The following is an 18,978-nucleotide window of genomic DNA, read 5'->3' as shown; positions in this document are numbered from 1 at the left end:
TGGACCATATACTACTAGTAAATCAAACGGCAAACTCAAATTGAGTATTAATACAGTTACGAAATTATATGTAATTAGTAATGCTATTTAAAAATAAATAGATAATTTGGGGGCACAGCTGTAAGTAGGATACTTAGATTTTGATTCTGCACACGATTTAATTATATTGTTTGAAATTAACAAAACAACTTTCTTCTTAGAAATCTCATAATCGAAATTAGATAACAAACTTAATCAAAAGCATTTTGTATTAATGATACTAAATAACTTATGTTATATTCTTTCACACCTCATTTGCTATCCTTTGGTCTGGACTAAAACCTAAACACATCACTAGATTTAAAAAAGGAGAAGCTCCAACTTCAGCCCAAGTTTGTTTGAAGAATGAATGGATATAAGAGCATCCACAACCGTGCTCTTGCCAGCGGCACGGTTGTGGGCCCGGGCGGTACTATTCATGTATGCTCTCTAGCAAGAGCACAACACCCACAACTGTGCTCTTCCGCAAGGACGAGCACAATTAATATAAAATTCAATTAAACAATAACATTTCCATAATATTAAAATCCATTTAAAAACCATAATAAATATTACAAATTACAAATAAAATTAAAAAATACATAATTAAAATCCTAAAAATTAAAAATTACATAATTAAACTCCTTAAAATTAAAAATTACATAATTAAAATCCTAAAAATTAAAAATTACATAATTAAACTCCTAATAAGACTACGCATCCGGCGGGATCAACCCCAATTGTTTTTGGAGACCTTTTATCATGGTCTCGTGTGTTTCAAGTTGCGTGGGGGTCATAGATGACCTATCGGCCATATTGAGTTGGCTTAAGAGCATCCACAGCGAGTTGTTCGGGGGTGGAGGTGGCACATAGGGAGCGGGAGCGGCTTCGGGAGTGGCTTTGGGAGTCGAGCCGCGACGACGGTTGGCCGCCGCCTTCTTCCTTCCTTGGGGGCGGCGTTGGGAACCGCTCGGTCCGGCGTCGGGGCTACCCAAGTTAGCTCCGGCGAGTTGGCTAGCCACTTCTTCCGAGCCGGAGTCGGATAGGGCTACCGACCTTGATCGTTTGGAGGAGCCGCTAGAGGAGGATGTTATGCCTCCCTTATACTTCGGGTGCGTCCGCGTCTCCTGCCAAACGTTAAGATATTTGAACGACTTACCGTTCATGGATTGGTAGGTGCTCAGCGCGGCGGTGATGATGTCGACCTCGCTTCCGCCGCTCCTGGCATTCCGGGACTCCTGGATGAAATAGCCGTTGAACTTGCCAATTTCTTCGTTGGCTCGGCCGATGCAGTTGCGCACCATACTCTCGTTGCGCTCGATCGTTCCGGGCGGCCGGTTTGCATTGTACCGGCTAGAGACGCGCCACCAAAAGTGATCGCCGGATTGGTTCGTTCCAACCACCGCATCTTCGGAGATTTCCAAGTACGCCTTGAACAATCTTTCCATCTCCGCCGGTGAGTACGGTGTGCGGACACCGGCGCGAGATGGAGGAATCGGCATTTGGGAAGGGACGCGAGGCCTAGGCTCCGATGTCCACCCGTAGCGCCCTTCGGAGGCACCTTGGTCGTCGATTGGGTATGGACGGTAGCCACCCGGAACGGCCGAATCTTGGGTTTGAGGAGGGGCCGAATATTCCGTTTCCGGACTAGGAAACGGTTGTGAACCGAACCATTCGGGGTTCCAACCGTGGGAGCCCGAAGGGTTATCGTCTTGGCCGGACATAGTGATGTTGTAGGGTATGAGAGAATGAAGATGAAAATGGATATGAGAGAATGGAGATGAGAATGGATATTGGAGAATGATGATGAGAGTTGTGTAGTTTGATGTGAATTTTTGGGGTGAAATTGGGGGTATTTATAGATGAAAGTGTGTATTTTTGGGGTAAAAAAAATGAAAAAAAAAATTAAAAAGGTGTAAAAAACGGTTATAAACGGATATATTTTTTTGGGGAAGTGAATTTTTTTTATCGGTTTTTTTAATAAAAAACTGATTTTTTTTAAAAAATATATAAAAATGTTTAAATGCAACGGTCAAGTCGTTGACGAATGAGAGCGCGCTACGTGTGCGTCCGCTGGCACGGACGTGCTCGATACATCGAGCAGCGCCGTGCCAGCGGCGCGGAGGCGGTAGCGACGGACGCCACCGCTGCGCATGCTCTAATGGGCTGAATGAATAGATATAATAGGAGAAAAGGTGTAGTACTAATGAAAGACTATGAACTGTGTTTGATTATGCATTCTCACTGGGGCAGGTAAGACAATCAATTAATTAATATACATGTACAAAATTATCATATACTGTATTAAGTTGCTTCAAAATCAAAACATGTAATTAGCCCCATTTTCACTCTATTTTTATAAGAGTATATTAGTATACAGATAGTTACATCTTGCATAAAATTGTAACATTGCAAATTCTTCTATTTCAAATTAATTTATCCTTTAAGTGCATCTAAAATAAAATAAATTAACTTCACATTTAGGCTCTTTGGTTTCAAATCGCATCAAATTCAATTATATTTGCAACTACATTTTCAATCGCAAACAATGCAGTAGTTTTTATTTGAATTGATCATCCATAATACTATTTTGCATGTATAACAAAATGATTTATTCAAGGGTATTCGCAACACATCCATGTTCGCAAATGCAATGGAGGCGTCGTGGCTGCAGAATATGGCCATGGCCAAGGGCATGGTGAGGATCTGCATGAACGACACAGCCAATGGCTGCAGATTAGGGTGAGGGCGTTGTGCGGGTATTGTATTTGTAAGGGTACAGTTTGGAATTTGGATGACCAAAATGTTTAGGTTCGAATTGGATTGGATTGCATTATAATTCTAGAATTTGAAAAAATTGGGTTGTAATTCAATTTCAAATCCATTATTCAATAAAAATGATGTATTAATTGATACTAAGTATAAAATTGAATTTGAAGAAATTATATAGTGTGTGAAATTGTTTGTTGTATGTGTAGGAAGGTGTCAAGCTTTATAACTATTTGGAATTTCAATTCAATTAGAGTATCTTCAACGACAGATGTAAATGAAGCTGTAATGTCTTATAACTATTGTATTTTTTTTCATGAAAAATATTTTCCAATGAGAATATTTGAGAATGTATTATATTTTTATGTTCTGAATACATCTTGTACTACTTTTTTTATTTTAGAAAATAATTTACATTTTTATATACTATATTTTTTCTTTTGGAATTTGTTATTTTTGAAAGTGTATATTTTTATTTTTGAATAGATAAGTAGTATTTTTTTTCTCTATATACCTTACCCCTTTTAGAGATGCTCATACAAACTAAATTTTTTTGTGATACTAAAAATTAGATTCGAGACGAGACTCCAATTTTCTATATCCCTACGAAAAAGTCTCTGTAAAATATGATAAATATACGACAAAGTCTAATAACAAAAGTTCAAATATATCTCTGCAAATGTTCAACAGAAAAGAGAAGGAAAACGAGGAGGAAAAGACGAAGCAGAGAAGAGCTGCGGAGACTGTATAAGCAGGCGGGAAACAATTGACGAAAAGCAACGATGGCGGACGATTCAGAGATGGCGTACAACCTCCAACTTGAAGAAGCCATCGCCGCCTCTGATGGATCCGCGAATTATTGATGATGATGAATGCTCGTAAAAATAAATTACGACACGGTGAATTTACGTGGTTCGATTTACTGAGGTAAATCTACGTCCACGGGAAGAAGGGAGGGCAAGATTGTATTGCTTGATCTGGGATTACAGCTTACAACACAGACTTGCTATATGATTTTATCTCTAGAGAGCTTAACCCTTTTCTATCTGATCTAAGTTCTATTTATACATTGAACTAAGGTCGTGGTTTGCAGCCCCACTAACAAGATCGTGGGTGAGCAATAACTGCTCAATAACTGCTTCGTACCACTAAATAGATCGTGGGTATAGCGGAGGTCGTGGAGGCCTTTCATGAGTCCACTAACTCCTAGTTCGGTCGAATGCTGAGACCGAACTGCTGGACTTTACCGATCAGCTCTTGCCGATCTGAGAGGAGAGCTTGACTGGTCGGCTTTTACCGAGCTGTAGGCTGACTCCGAACTCTTGGGTCGTGCCGAACTCTTTGGTGCCGAACAGATACTCTTTCTTGGGCTCTGGGCTGATGGGCCGTCACTGTTATTGGGCTTGCCATTAGGGTTTAGTTCGTACCCCATCACTACCCCCCCGAAAAGCGAAGTGAATCACTTCGGCGAGGTGAGTCACTTCGGCATTCTGGATAATGGTAAGGGGGAGGCTGACGTCAGGGGACGTGCCTTGCGCGTGCCTGCATTAAATGCGACAGTAAAATCCGGCCGTTGAATCCTGAAAAGGTGGGATTCGAAACGGCGCAACGATCTCGAAATCTTTCCCGAATCTGATAAATATGCTCCTTTCTTCATCATTGAAGCACTTTTGCTGTTGCGTCTTCTATACTCTCTCTTTTTCGAGAAATTTTCTTCCGCTTTCAAGAGCTTCTTCCGACTTTCTTCATCTTCAAAAAGTAAGAAAAATGTCTTCTTCTTCTTCGGAGTCGGGTAGCGGTAGGAAAGGGGATAAGGGGTCTTCTGGCCGGAAAGAGTCCGGGGAGAAGACTGTAGAGTATTTCCATAGTATTTTGAGTAAGGATACTGTGATATCCCTACCCGAAAAATACTTTTTTCCTGGGGGGAAGGCGGTGGTACCTGACGGTGATCATAGGGCTGACTCCCCGCCGGAGGGGTACGCCACCGTGTACGAGGCCTGCTTAGAATGCGGGCTTCGTTTCCCCCTCCCTTCTGCCTTTATAGATTTACTAGATTTTTTTCAGCTTCCTTTAGGCCAAGTGACTCCGAACTCTTGGAGGCACTTGTCGGCCTTCGCTGCCGAACTCCGTAGGTTAGGAAGGGATTTGTCTTTGAAGGCGATCCTTAAATTCTTTCAATTTAAGAGGAAGGGGTCTTGGTTTTACTTGATCCCTTTACAGCCCTTTAGAGCCTTTTGTAAAACGAAGTGGCCGAAGTGGCAAAATCGCTTCTTCTACTATGATAGGACCGCGGCTCCTAGTTTTCCCTGGAGAGGGCCGGAGTCCGTTATCCGTCACCCTCGGCCGGAACCGTTGGACGAGCTCGATGGCGAGCTCAACAAGATTCCCATAGTTAGGAAACAATACACGGAGTCTGAGCTCGTCAAGGGCGACGTCGTGTTCGACATCTCGTCTTCGGACGAAGAGGCCGAGGGTGAGGATTTCTCTTTACCTTTATGCTCTACTGCTTTAACGAAGAAAATCTGACTTTGCTTTCTTGCTTTTTGGCAGTGTACATGCTGAGTAAGGCTAGCCGCAAATCTTCGGAGTCCAAGGAGCCGGAGAGGCCGAAAACCACCAGCTCGGCGTCTGATGCCGAGAGGACTCCGAAAAGGCAAAAAACCTCTTCGGATCCGAAGAAGCCGGAGTCGACTTCGGCAAAGGGGAAGGGGAGGGCCCAGAAGCCCCCGAGAGCGCCAGAGAAAGACGTGGTCTTGGCGCCTCCTTCGGAACATATCTGTGAGCCGTTTTTATGGCCCACGGACTTCGCCGAGGTGAATTCTCTTCTTGATTTTCTGGCCTTGCTTTTTTCCTGTATTTTTTGTGGCCCCTTTGTTGACTTTTTTCTTTATTCATTTTCAGAGGAACGATATGCTCTCCAAGCTCGTCGCCGTCGAACTCTCCAAAGCGTCCAATGACTATGCCGAGATGCAGAGGAAGTTGGCGGCTGCTTGCCATCGGGCCGAACAGGCTGAGGCTAACTTTGAGAAGGCCAGAGCTGCTAGGATTTCGGCCCAGGATGAAGCTCAGTTTGCCAAGAACCAGCTCGTCATCCAGCGAGAGCAGACGAAGCGGAGCGATGCTGCTGCCGTGGTTGCCCAAGGGGAGGCTCTCCGTGTTTACACGGAGAAACTCTTTTTGAGCAGCCAGTTCTCGGCCTTTGTCGGTAGCCTGGTAAGGCTAATTGCCGATAAGGGCGAGCAGGGGGCCGACGTCGTGCTGCCTCTGTACAGCCGAGAGATAGCAGCTCGGCTTCAGAATCTGCCGCTCCTTGAGGAGCTCGCTTCATCCTCGGTCCTGCTTTCTGCAGACCGAGTCCGGGGTTGTCGAGCTGATCGGGACGAGAACCTGGAGGCTATCTTTGCCTCCGTGGGACCCGTTTCACCCGCTTCGACTTACAACGGAGAGGGTGAGGCCGAACCGCTGGAGCTGGAGGCCGAAGTCGAGCGGGCCGGGCATCCGGAGAAGGAGGCCGATCAGGAGGCGGAGGCGAGGCCGGCGGGGAGGCGAGGCGGAGGCTGAGGTGGTTCAGGAGAAAGAAGCTGAACCAGACCAAGGAGCCGGAGACGAAGCTGGCGGAGTATGATTTCGCCTCCCTTCTCTTAGTCCAGTTTCTTCTTTGTAAAATGGCCTTGAAGCCCTCCTAGTGTAAAAAATTTTCCTTGTGAATGAAAAATTCTCTACACTTGTCTTCGTATAGCTTTTCGTACTCGCCTTTACTCCTGTTGTATTTTACTATCTGCTCGGTACAGCTGCCGAACTAATATAGCTGCTTTGTACTCAAGGAGATGGAGATACTTCACTGGAAACGGCTGTACTCTTCGGCTTTAGACGAAGCTGAGCAAAGAGCTATAGCCGATCAGACGAAGAATGACGAGCTTCTGGCTCGTTTAGTGAAGCTGGAGGCCGATAATAAGGACTTAGAGTCCGATAAGAAGGATCTGGAGGCCGAGCTGAATACGACCGTTGCTGAGAGGACTGCGTACGAGGATTACATCCGTGTGCGCGGGGGATTGACCATATCAGATGTTCAGAGTCGAGTTGACGAATTGTGGGAGGAATATCATGTACTCCGGAGGAACAATGCGCTGGAGAGCTCGGCTTGCCAACAAGTTGTGAATTCATTGCGGCGCTATGCTTCTCGGTACGACATTGTTCTTTCTCGGCGCCCCTCCATAGAAAGATTCCTTCGGCATGTCGTGCCAACAGATGCTCGCACTCCAGATCAAGCCTCTGGTTCCCTTGTTCAAAATCCTACTTCCAGTCAACAACGAACTCCGGAACAGCCGGAAACGTTAAGACGAGAACGGGCTCAGGAGCAACCGGAATCGTCAAGACAGGGACGGACTGAAATTCGCCGAGGAGTTGTGACTATGAGCGAGTGATGGATCCGCGAATTATTGATGATGATGAATGCTCGTAAAAATAAATTACGACACGGTGAATTTACGTGGTTCGATTTACTGAGGTAAATCTACGTCCACGGGAAGAAGGGAGGGCAAGATTGTATTGCTTGATCTGGGATTACAGCTTACAACACAGACTTGCTATATGATTTTATCTCTAGAGAGCTTAACCCTTTTCTATCTGATCTAAGTTCTATTTATACATTGAACTAAGGTCGTGGTTTGCAGCCCCACTAACAAGATCGTGGGTGAGCAATAACTGCTCAATAACTGCTTCGTACCACTAAATAGATCGTGGGTATAGCGGAGGTCGTGGAGGCCTTTCATGAGTCCACTAACTCCTAGTTCGGTCGAATGCTGAGACCGAACTGCTGGACTTTACCGATCAGCTCTTGCCGATCTGAGAGGAGAGCTTGACTGGTCGGCTTTTACCGAGCTGTAGGCTGACTCCGAACTCTTGGGTCGTGCCGAACTCTTTGGTGCCGAACAGATACTCTTTCTTGGGCTCTGGGCTGATGGGCCGTCACTGTTATTGGGCTTGCCATTAGGGTTTAGTTCGTACCCCATCAGCCTCCCTCCTCGACGCCACCGCCGCTCAGCCTCCAGCCACTGCCGCCTACGACGCCCTCATTGGCTGGGAACAGGACGCCCTCGACGACGAGGTGGAGGCCGAGCGTCTCCGCGTCGACCTCCTCCGCCAGGTCCACGACCGCGCCCTGGCCTGCGAGATCATGAGCGTGCCGGACGAGGAGTGGCTACAAACCGGCAACAATTTGCACAGGCCGTTCGGAGAGGGCTCCTCCTTGTCGTCTTCGAATGGGCAAAACTTCCAATTCAAGGTTTATGTCAAGGGTTTGGTGGAGCGAGGGGCGGGCGGAATCGGCGTGGCTATTTGCGACGGGAATGATGGTTTGCTGTTCGAGTTGAGTAAGGGTTTGAGCGGCAAAGATCAGGATAAGGAATTGGTTGATTTCAAAGCGCTGATTGAAGGTCTTGATGCTGCGGTGATGCTTGATTTGAAGAGGATTACTGTTGTTACCGATAATCCTCTGCTCTGTCAACATGTCGGTATACAGTCTTCAAACATTGTTGATTAAGTAGCCTCATTAATTTTGAGGCTCCCTACAAACGCCTTGTTATGATAATTGTACCTTTTAGGCTATTAATTTCTTCGTTTTTGTGCAAATTGATTGCTGTTTGTTTAATTTGAGCTTTTTGTCTGTATTGTGACTTACTTAATCAACTGTTAGTCTTCAAACACACACACACACACACACTCAAAGATTGCCTTTTAAAGCTTTGTTTTATCTTTAATTAATAGCAAGAATAGTAGCATGTGGTATAGTTGTTTCCATAAGTACTAGTCAGGCACCTTGTGTGAAAGTGAAAGTAAGCCTTGCTAGTTACACTGTCTGTCTTGGACTTGATTTTCTGCTGCTTAACATTGAAATTATTCTCTATTTCTCTTGATACAGATTCATGCTTTTGAGTTATATGCCCTTATCTGTCACTTGTATGTGAATCATCCATATGCAGATAGTAAACACAGGAATTGTCTATTTTTGTTATCCTTTTTAAGAAGCTGTCTTGTGTGTTTTTGCTGCTTAGAGGAGCCTAGAGTTTTCTGTTTGTAGATTTCTTTATTTGTCCCTTAGGTGTATTTTTCTTAATTTGTTAAGTAGGTGTAACGGTTTCTTCCATATTTTGTCTGAGGCCAGAGACTCAAGCGTGAAAGTATTCATATGCAACATTTTGTTCATTAACTGCATTTAAAGAAACTTTGGTTTTTATGTGATTGACATAGTGTTTCTAAATGCAGATTACTGGAGAAAACACTCAAACGATAAAAACTGCTGTCACATTATCTAGCCAGATACAACTCCTAAGAAAATTTACTAAGTGTCATCCATCTCTTGTTGCCTCTAATGCCAATAAGGCTGTCAAACTTGCAAGGAATGCAATTGCATTTCAGGTTAATCGTTCAGCAGGTAGTAGCAATGGCAAGAATCTGACTGAGCAATGTACTATTTGTTTAGAGGATACTTATGTGGATCGGATGTTCTTAAATACAAGTTGTCGACATAGCTACTGCTTTTTGTGCATGTCGAAACATTTTCAGTTTAAGTTGCTTCAAGGGAGGCTGCCTAAATGCCCTCATGAGAACTGCACAACTGAGCTGATGTTTGTTTATTATGTCATCAAATATTGTGCTTCTATGATGAAGATCTCTCCTAAGGTTATATAGTGCCTCTATGTACTGAAAAATAAGGATGAAATGGTATTTATTAGTTTTCGCGCCTCCAGTATTCGCTCTGTGATGCTCTCCGAGTGTGCCTCTTGTTAGCCTATTACGTTCATGTAGATATAGAAGCACGACTTGATATTCTCCCCGACTGAATAGTGTGGAGTACTATATTTCTTGCTACTATAATCCACTCATGCATTTCTTCAACAGTTCAGTTATTACAAGTTTACAATATACTAGTACTAGTTTCCATTTGTATACTGAGTTCAAATGAGAAGATTTTTTGGAAGTCCTTTCCATTTCGGTCGACAATGTTTCCCGCAGATGTGGACATGAGTTCTGCTATACTTGTGGAGCCGAATGGAGAAACAAGAAGGCAACCTGCAAGTGTCCGATCTGGGACGAGCGCAATCTCATATACGACCAAAATAGACAGCAACTTGGATGATTGCATTGTGGTTTAGAGCTTGTATGCTCACAGTTTTTAGATGTATGTGTTCTCTCTTTTTTTTAATGGCCTGAACATTTTCTGAAAGTCTGGGTTTTTTATTTTTATGGAAGTTCAAGTATTTTATTTGTAATTATGTTGTTATTAAGGTTAATAGTAATTAAATTTTGTGATTAATTTAACTAGTAGTATTATTTCGCATCGCCTCACGATTTTGAGGAATGTTTTTTTATTTGTTATTCTTTCCCCCTGAGGTGGATTCTCGAAAATCACTAGTCTTTATTTGGTTTTTATTTCTATTGATTATTTATATATTCGGGTTATAAATTTCTATATTTAAATATTTATGCACTGAAATTGCTGGGGAATTTAGACGGTCAGTCGATTGGCAAAAAAAGATCAATAATTAAATTTGTGATAGAAAGGATAATTCATAAGCGATTTAGGAAGTTATAAATTTTTGGGAAATAGCTCAAATTTTTTTGGATTTATGTAATTGAGATATAATTTCCTTATGGTTATAAGTTTTTGGAAAATGTTTAGTAAAATACTAAGCTCAAACAATGTAGCAGAGGCTATGTAGATAAATTTCAGCAATTTATAAATTCTCAAAAAAAAAAAAACTTCATCAACTCCAGAAGTCGAAATTCGAAGAGTCGTGGGGTAGCAGTAATAATTCACATTTAAATGATCACCTCTGTAAAAACCTAAAAGGGTTGAAAATCTGTAACGGCTTCCCTAATAATTGGCGCGAAAATCGACGGCAACATTTGCTACACTACGATGGCGGACGACTCCGATTTCGCTTTCAATCTCCAGTTGGAAGAAGCACTGACCGCCTCCCTCCTCGACGGTACCATTTCTTCCCCCAATGCCGACGGAGTCACCTACGACGCCGTTTTCGGCCCCGTTCTGTCGGACGCCCTCCAGCGCGACGATCTCTACAAGTACGAGTGCGAGCTCCTCAACCAGTACAGTACGCAGGCCGCGGAGAAGCGCCTCCGCCTCGACTTGTGCCGCCAGGTCCACGACCGCGCCTTCGCCTGCGAGATTTCCAACATACCGGAGGAGGAGTGGAGGAAAATCGGGGATGAGCTGCAGAAGCCGTACGGAGAAGGCTCCTCATCGAGTGGGAAATGTTGGGGATTTAGGGTTTACGTCAAGGGTTTGGTGCAGGGGATCGTGGCCGGCGTTGCGGTTGTGATACGTGACGACAATGGCGGATCGGTGTTTGAATTGAGCAAGGGATTGAGCGGAAAAAATCAGATTATTGGTGAAGAGATGGTTGAGTTGAAAGCTTTGATTGAAGGACTTGAAGCCGCCGTGATGCTGGAGTTAAAGAGGGTTACCATTGTTACTGATAATCGGTTGCTGTACTTGCATGTTAGTGATTGCCAGCAATATTATTTATCATTGATTAACATTCCTTACTTTAGGATGAACTAATAACTTATTATTGAGTTATGAAAATTTGTACTCTAATTTGTTGGGATTCTTGGTTTTCAGTTTGTCTGAATGAATAGCAATAACTTGTGTACATCCGAAATTCCTAATGTGGTGCGTCCATCTCAATTAGATCACATTAATTCCAGTTAGGGCTTATTCATCACAATTAGGATTTAATAGCCTCCTTTCGGTTTTCACGCTCATAGTATGATTTTATGAGTTATTACATTACAATGACTTAATGTTGATCCTGTTTTTCTGAATGTAGATCACTGGCAAAAACCGGGAGATCAGGGAAACTTTTGCTGTGCTATCTAACCAGATAGATCTTCTTCTGCGGAAATTAGGCAATCCCGGTGCATCTTTTGTAACTCGCCATGATAATGTGTTTGCTGTTGAACTTGCTAGGAAGGCAATTGCATTTGAGGTCAAGCGATCAGCAGGAAGCAGTGGCACAAAGAATCTGATGAAGACATGCACAATATGTTTGGAAGATACAGATGTGGATCAGATGCTCTTAATTGCAGGTTGTCTGCATAGCTACTGCTTGTCATGTATGTCAAAATATGTCCACTATAAGTTGCTTCAGGGCATTCTACCTAAATGCCCCAATGAGAACTGCAAATCTCTGTTGGAACTTGATAGTTGCAGAAAATTCCTGACTCCGGAATTGTTCGACATAATGTGCCAGCGTGTGAAGGAAGCATCAATCCCACCAGCGGAGAAAATTTATTGCCCCTACTCAAGATGTTCTAGTTTGTTATCGAAAACAGAGCTTCAAGGTTCCAAGGGTGATGCGATTGAAGTATTGGGTTGTAGGAAGTGCTCTCATTGTGGTGGCCTTTTCTGCATCAATTGCAAAGTCCCTTGGCATAGTAATATGAGCTGCTCTGCATTTAAAACCGGTAATCCCAGCTCCAGTAATGAAAAGAAACTGAAGTCATTGGCTACTAAGAATCTCTGGCGTCAATGTCCCAAGTGCAGCCATATGGTTTCACTTTCTGTAGGATGCTACCACATTTACTGCAGGTATACACTTCAATCATTGGATCATGTGTTTCTCAAATGCACTGACACTAGCAAATCTTCCAATTACTGCTGGTAGCATCTGACTGCAAAAGTTTGCTCCTCTCCTTGATGTTTATCATTCTTGTCTGTCAACCATGACTCTAGTTTATTTCCCCCTTCTCTTTTGAAGAAAAACATGTTTCTAGTTTTTACATAGGGTTTAGGGTTCCTCTCCTTGATGTTTATCATTCTTGTCTATCAACCCTGGCCATAGTGTATTTCCCCCTTCTCTTTTGAAGAAAAACATGTTTCTAGTTTTTAAAATGTGATTTGAAATCCTAGTACGATACAATTTGCCCCTTGTATTGGTTTTGCGCTGATCTTCTGTTTATAAGACCAATGCATTACTGGTTTATCCAATGATCTAAGTATTGCGGGCGATGGGAGTGATAGCAACAAACCTATTATGCAAGTTTTTGGTAACATGGATTGCTTACATGTTATTTTGATTACTTTCAGCCACCTCTGTTTATTGGTCCTTGCATTACGATTCTTCCAAAGCTCTTGTTTTTAAGTTCTTCAATCTGTATGAACTATACCATTGTTCTTGTTAATCGCTAGATTTTACACTGTTTTGCACTTTGAAGATTCAAATAATCCGAACTCGAATATGCAGGTGTGGGCACGAGTTTTGCTATACATGTGGAGCAGAATGGCGAAACAAGAAAGCTACATGTCGTTGTCCTATCTGGGACGAGCACAACATCGTATATGATAACTAAGATTGAGAAGAAGCAAGATAGAGTGTGATGCTCGGTGCTTCTACGCTCCTTGTTCCTTGGTAAAGATCACTTTTTGGCAGGCTGACTTTCTTTTTTCAAGATTAGAATCTGATGGATATAACATACTCATCCAGATGTTTTTGTTTTGTTTTGTTTCGTTTCCTGCGCAATTTTTGTGTAATTGTGCTGCACATTTTGGAAATGTGGTTACGCTTGGCTTCTAGTTTCATAGTATTCAAGTTTTGATGAGTTTCTATAAATAATTTCTCATAATCGAAGATATAATAATTAAATCCATTCGGAAACACATGAGTATGGATTGTTGCAACATTTCCTACTACACTCCTAGACATGTGGATCCTATTTGGCAAAAAACAAATCATTTTCCAATACAACCTCTCTCCTCTATCTTCTCTCTCCCTACTTTCTTAAATTACGGTTTCATTCAATAATTACAATTATACTACAAGTTCTTTCCTCCACCTTCTCTCTCTTATTTTCTCTATCTATTTTTTGTTAATCTAAATAAATAACCACTCATAAAAATATCCAATAAATCTAAAATCTTTTATCTGTCTTCTCTACCTTGACCTTCTCTCCCTATTTTTTCTTAATCTACATAATTGTATTAGTCATTATTAAATAACTAGAGGGCCTAGATGATAAATAGGAATAAAATATGTTTCAGTAAATAACTAAATAAATGTGTAAAATAATATAATTAATAATAAAAGTAATTCATATAAATTGAATGTTTAATTGGTATAATTAATTATAATACTAGTTTATTTTAATAGTAATAAAACTTAGTTCTATAACGTTATAAAATTATATTAGTACAATTAAAATTTTTTTACTCAACTAAAAAAAATTATCGTCATAAATTTATAATAAATGTGATGAACATTGTTATCGTGCTCTAGATTATTTCCATTGCTAAATGAAATATTAGAAGTTAATATAACAAATAAAAAGTTTTTAAAATTTTCAGATTTTATTTGATACAGTATTTTTTTGACAGATAAATAAAATATTTATTAAGATTAACAAAAGGTATAGAGAGAAAATAGGAGTGCAGGTAGAAGAAATAGGTTTTGTACTTGTATTGAATTAAACGTAATTTAAGAAAGTAGGGAGAGAGAAGATAGAGGAGAGAGGTTGATTGGGAAATGATTTGTTTTTTTTTTTGCCAAATAGGATCTTTATGTTCATTAGCTTGCTGCAATGAACATGAGAGCATCCACAATCGTGCTCTTGCCAGTGGCACGGTTGTGAGTCCGACCCTACTTTTTCTGTCTGCTCTCTGGCAAGAGCACAACACCCATAGCTTTGCTCTTCCGCAAGGACGAGCACAATTAATTTAAAATTCAATTAAACAAAAACATTTTCATAATACTAAAATTCATTAAAAAAACCTAAATAATATTACAAATGACAAATAAAATAAAAACGACATAATTAAAATCCTAAAAATTTATTTAAGTGAGGGATGAATGTGTTGATAGTTTGTAGGAGAATTATGAATGAGAGATGATTTGATGTGATAAATGGATGATGAATGTGTGTATTTATAGATGATTTCGGGTGGAAAAAATAAAAAAAATTCAAAAAAAATCAGAAAAACGGGCAAAAAAATGGCAATATTTTTGGAATTTGGAAAATATATATATATTTTTTTATCATTATTTATAATTAAATAACGAATTTTAAATAAAAAAAATATATTCAAAGGCAACGGCTATGTCGTTGCCTAATCGCGTGCCGCCATGTCACCTGCTCGCTGGCACGGCGCTGCTCGATGCATCGAGCAGGGCGCGAGCGCAGCGGGGGCGAGACACGTCCGTGCCAGCGGCGCGGACGGACGCGGGTTACGGCGCCACCGTTGCGGATGCTCTGAAGATCCTCAGGTTCATTCAGTAGTGGTGTAGTATGAAATGTTATAGCTAGGGATGTCAATCGGGCCAGCTCATTAGATTTCGGGTCAACCCTATTCGGGTTGCGGGCTAATCGGGTTGTTATTTTTCCTGGTTATAAAAGTTCAACCCTGACCCTAAAAACTCGGGTTTCGGGCTAGCCCATAGTTAATCGGGTTGCTACCGATAAAATTAACATGCGATCAATCCAATAAATAATGGTGAAAATTAATTATATTTATAAAATGTAAAATATTTAATTATGATAAATTTGAGATATATGCGTAAACTCAAACATAAACATGATCAAATACTAATATTTGATATTTATGCAAAATAAAACATAAATATCAAGAAATTTTAAAGCATGTTTAGAAATTTAAATATATTTTTAGTGAATTTGAAGTTTCTAATTCATTTATCTATTATTATATTAATATAAACTTAATATATAATTTATATATTTAATATATAAAATGAAAAGTTATTTTTTCAGTAATCTATATTATAAATTAATCAATAACGTGTCGAATTAGAGTCAAACAAATAGAACAATATAAATTTTATCGGGTTTCCGGGCCAGCCCATCGGGTTTTCGGGTCTGGCCCCTAACGGGTTGCGGGTTAATCGGGTGCGGGTTAATCATGCTGTAATTTTATCGGACTGGAAATTTTCAGCCCTAATCCTATAAATTTGGCGGGTTATTCGGGCCAGCCCACGAGTTACGGGCTAAATTGACCTCCCTAGTTATACCAATTGAATTAGGTGATCCCTACCTATTGCTATTTTGTATGATGAGAGAGTAACTTATGGTCACAATATTTTTGATAAAAATTAACAATCGAATCTCGATTTGTATTTATAAGATTAATAATTGCCAATAATTATTCTTGAGATATTAAAATTAAATTACATGTATAAATAAATAAATAATGTTAAAAAATATAGCATTAGACTTAAGATGAGCATTCGGGTATCAGATTTGATTTTTGCTTAAACCGATCTAAAATCTGAAATTTTATGAAAAATAAATTTGATTCGATTTGAATTTTTTCGAAAAAAAAATTAATCCAAAATTTGAAGTTTGACATTAAATAAAAAAAATTGCATAAAATATATACAAATTTGAAAATTGAATAGAATAGTCCAAACATTTGAAAAATCGATACAAAAAACCATTAAGCTAGAAAGGAAAGTGTCTAGAAATAAGCTAGAAAATACATGTAGTGGACCGGTGGACGGCCGGCCCGAATCGTTGTGGTCGGGCCGTCTCCAACGTTGAAACCTCCCATTTTGAGTTGCCATGATAATAAAATACTAGAATCGAGGGAAAATATGGTTATCGACACGAATTCCTTCTCCTTCACCGTCTTAAGGGCACCTGCAACGTTGTGCCGTTGCGGTTCCTATGCCGTTCCGGCGGAACGGTTCCGCGGCGGCACGCGTTGCGGGATGCGTTCCGTCGCCGTTCCGTGCCGTCGCCATTCCTATGCCGTGCCGCGTTCCGTTCCGGAGGAACGCGGAACGGAACGTTCCGCCACGTCGCCTCGGCGACGTGGCGGCCTCCCATTCGACGCGTGAAGCCCACTCGCTGCCCCGCGAGTGGGCTTCGTCCGGTGACGCAATAATTCATTTTTTTTTTAATTCGAATTTAATAAAAAAAAATTATTTTTATATCCGTTTTTATTTTTAATTTTAATTTTTATTTTATTTATTTACTCTATAAATACTCCTATTTCATACTCATTTCAATCACAAACACACATCTATTCCTCTCTATTTCCACCCCAATTTTCATCTCAAGAACGGTTATCTATTCGTGCAAGGACACGCGACTCTAGTGCCCACACCCAACTCCAACTGGATCTAATTGAGCACATTTGGGCAAATTTTGGCGGATGAAATTATTAAAATTGTGTACTTTTATTTTTTTAGGATTTTTATTGTGTGTTTTTTATTTTTTTAGGATTTTAATTGAGTGCTTTTTATTTTTTTAAGTTTAAGTTGTAATTTTTTTTAATGTTGTGTGTTTTTTAATAAAGTGTGTTTGTTTTTTAATAAAGTGTGTTTATTTAAATTGAATTGGGTTGGAAATAAAAAAAAATGAAATTGAATGAATAGTAATTTAAGGAACGGTTAAGGAACGGAGGGTTGCAGGTTCCGTTCCTTAGTTAAGGAATGGAGTAAAAAAGTACAGTGGGGCCCTCAAATAGTGGTTTAAGGAACGGTATATGAACAGTATAGGAACAGCGTTGTGGATGGCCTAACAAATAACGTTGCTTGCCACCGTTTCTATTATTTCATTTTCCTATCCTCTGTTCTGACTAGGCATGCACAAGGGTCGTAAACCGCCGGTTCCGGGGCCGAACCGGCGGTTCAAGGGTCGAGAAAATGCCGAACCTGAACCGGCCCGCCTAGCTCCCGGCGGTTCCGGTTCAGGTTCAAAAAACCGGCGGGTTACGCGGCGGTTCAAAACCGCCGGTTTTCGGCTTGAACCGCCGATTCCGGGCCGGTTCGGCGGTTCGACGAATATATATTTTTTTTTTTTTTTGCATTTTTCAACTTTTCAATTTTAATCAAATTAATTTACACTTTTCAAGTTTGTTTTTGTATGCAATGTGAGTAAATAAAATTGAAAAAAATACGGCTAAAGTTGCAATTTTATTGAAATTGCATGTTTACAGATTACACGTGACAAGTTACAACAATTACAAATTGAAAACATATGGCGGTCTTGAAGTCTTAAACAAAATTTAAATACAAATGAGACTACCAGTGAAGAACTAATTACAAATGACAAGAAATGACGTTGAAGTTCTTAAACGTATAAGTGTATTATATATATACTCTTAACCGGCGAAGAAGATCTTTCTACATAACTAAATTAAGGACACCTTTAGCAATTCAACTTTAAATGTTGAGTTTCGTCTAACAATCAACAATTATAGTAGAATTGTCAAAAGTTTCCCTCATTTAGCCGTATAGAGAAATATACTTCATCGACTAGAGTATATACAAATACAATTATGTAATTGTATTTGCATATTTTTAAAGTAGGAATTAATGGGAAAAAAAAGAAATAAAAGAAAAAGGACTTGAGCTCAACTTAAATTAAAAAATTTAAGTTGATGTGCCTACGTATCCCAATTGCTCATTTGCATTAGGGAATCAAAGTCCACGTAGTTCTCTTACCTTACTTATCTATTTGGCTTGGCCGGCGGCGGTTGACGGTTGACCTAATCTTCATCCCCAGTGAATTCATCTTGTGATCCCTCTTGACGATCATTCCAATCATTTTCTTGTTCTCGGACGTCAGCTTTGGCCCAATCATCAAGTAACATCACGGCTTCCATATTTTTCGCGGAGAGCTTACTTCGTGATTCATCCAAAACGCGCGAGCCAACACTAAAAGCGGACTCGACGGCGACGGTGGAAGCCGGAACAGAAAAAATCTCCTTGGCCATTGAAGCAAGGATGGGAAAATCTTTGTCGTGGGTTCCCCACCAATCGAGGACGTCGATTTGGGCGGGAGGAGTAGGACCTTCATCACCAAAGGAAAAGAGTGATTCAAAATATAAATCTAATTCACTGACCATACCTGAGGACCTTCCGCCGGTGCTGTAGTTGTATAGGTCGGCTAGTTGGGATTGCGCGTCGGGGTCATCATAATCGGCTTGAAATGCAAAGCCATAGTTATGTTGTGGAGGAGGTGGTCTTCTGACTTGGTGAGTGGTGTTATACTTGGTTTCATATTCGGTGTAGAGAGAGCGCAAGTTATACTCGAGGTTTTGTTGCACAACTGACCGGTCCGGGAGGTTTATTTGAAAGGTTTCTGAGAGGTCGACTCCAAATTCGTCACTGGTATCCGATTGGATTGCTTGAAGGGGACCAAGATCAATTGAAC

The 18,978-nt window shown here is 40.7% G+C and overlaps 2 protein-coding genes across 2 annotated transcripts; both read left to right on the top strand.

Annotated features, from left to right (window-relative positions):
- The first annotated feature begins 2,671 nt into the window (after positions 1–2,671).
- Positions 2,672–9,844, top strand: LOC121741729. The gene is made up of 4 exons (XM_042134613.1): positions 2,672–2,760; positions 3,478–3,532; positions 7,781–8,296; positions 9,052–9,844. The coding sequence occupies exons 1-4, from the start codon at positions 2,672–2,674 to the stop codon at positions 9,475–9,477; spliced, it is 1,086 nt and encodes a 361-aa protein (XP_041990547.1). The 3' UTR covers positions 9,478–9,844.
- An 820-nt stretch (positions 9,845–10,664) lies between these two features.
- Positions 10,665–13,384, top strand: LOC121740888. Its single transcript, XM_042133537.1, has 3 exons — positions 10,665–11,308; positions 11,640–12,400; positions 13,056–13,384. Exons 1-3 carry the CDS (start codon positions 10,709–10,711, stop codon positions 13,159–13,161), a joined length of 1,467 nt encoding a protein of 488 aa, XP_041989471.1. The 5' UTR covers positions 10,665–10,708; the 3' UTR covers positions 13,162–13,384.
- The last annotated feature ends 5,594 nt before the right edge of the window (positions 13,385–18,978 follow it).

This window comes from Salvia splendens, chromosome 7 (assembly GCF_004379255.2).
Source record: "Salvia splendens isolate huo1 chromosome 7, SspV2, whole genome shotgun sequence".
NCBI classification, from domain to species: Eukaryota; Viridiplantae; Streptophyta; class Magnoliopsida; order Lamiales; family Lamiaceae; genus Salvia; species Salvia splendens.
Note: the sequence above shows the minus strand (reverse complement) of the source record. Positions and strands in the feature narration are given on the sequence as shown.

What these genes read in the sequence shown, in the direction of transcription:
- LOC121741729 (XM_042134613.1), top strand. Translation starts at nt 2,672, where the DNA reads ATGGAGGCGTCGTGGCTGCAGAATATGGCCATGGCCAAGGGCATGGTG. An exon ending in AGAGAAGAGCTGCGGAGACT is followed by an intron (nt 3,533 to 7,780) that starts GTATAAGCAGGC and finishes GCTTGCCATTAG; the next exon opens with GGTTTAGTTCGTACCCCATC. An exon ending in ATCCTCTGCTCTGTCAACAT is followed by an intron (nt 8,297 to 9,051) that starts GTCGGTATACAG and finishes TTCTAAATGCAG; the next exon opens with ATTACTGGAGAAAACACTCA.
- LOC121740888 (XM_042133537.1), top strand. Translation starts at nt 10,709, where the DNA reads ATGGCGGACGACTCCGATTTCGCTTTCAATCTCCAGTTGGAAGAAGCA. An exon ending in ATCGGTTGCTGTACTTGCAT is followed by an intron (nt 11,309 to 11,639) that starts GTTAGTGATTGC and finishes TTCTGAATGTAG; the next exon opens with ATCACTGGCAAAAACCGGGA. An exon ending in TGCTACCACATTTACTGCAG is followed by an intron (nt 12,401 to 13,055) that starts GTATACACTTCA and finishes TCGAATATGCAG; the next exon opens with GTGTGGGCACGAGTTTTGCT.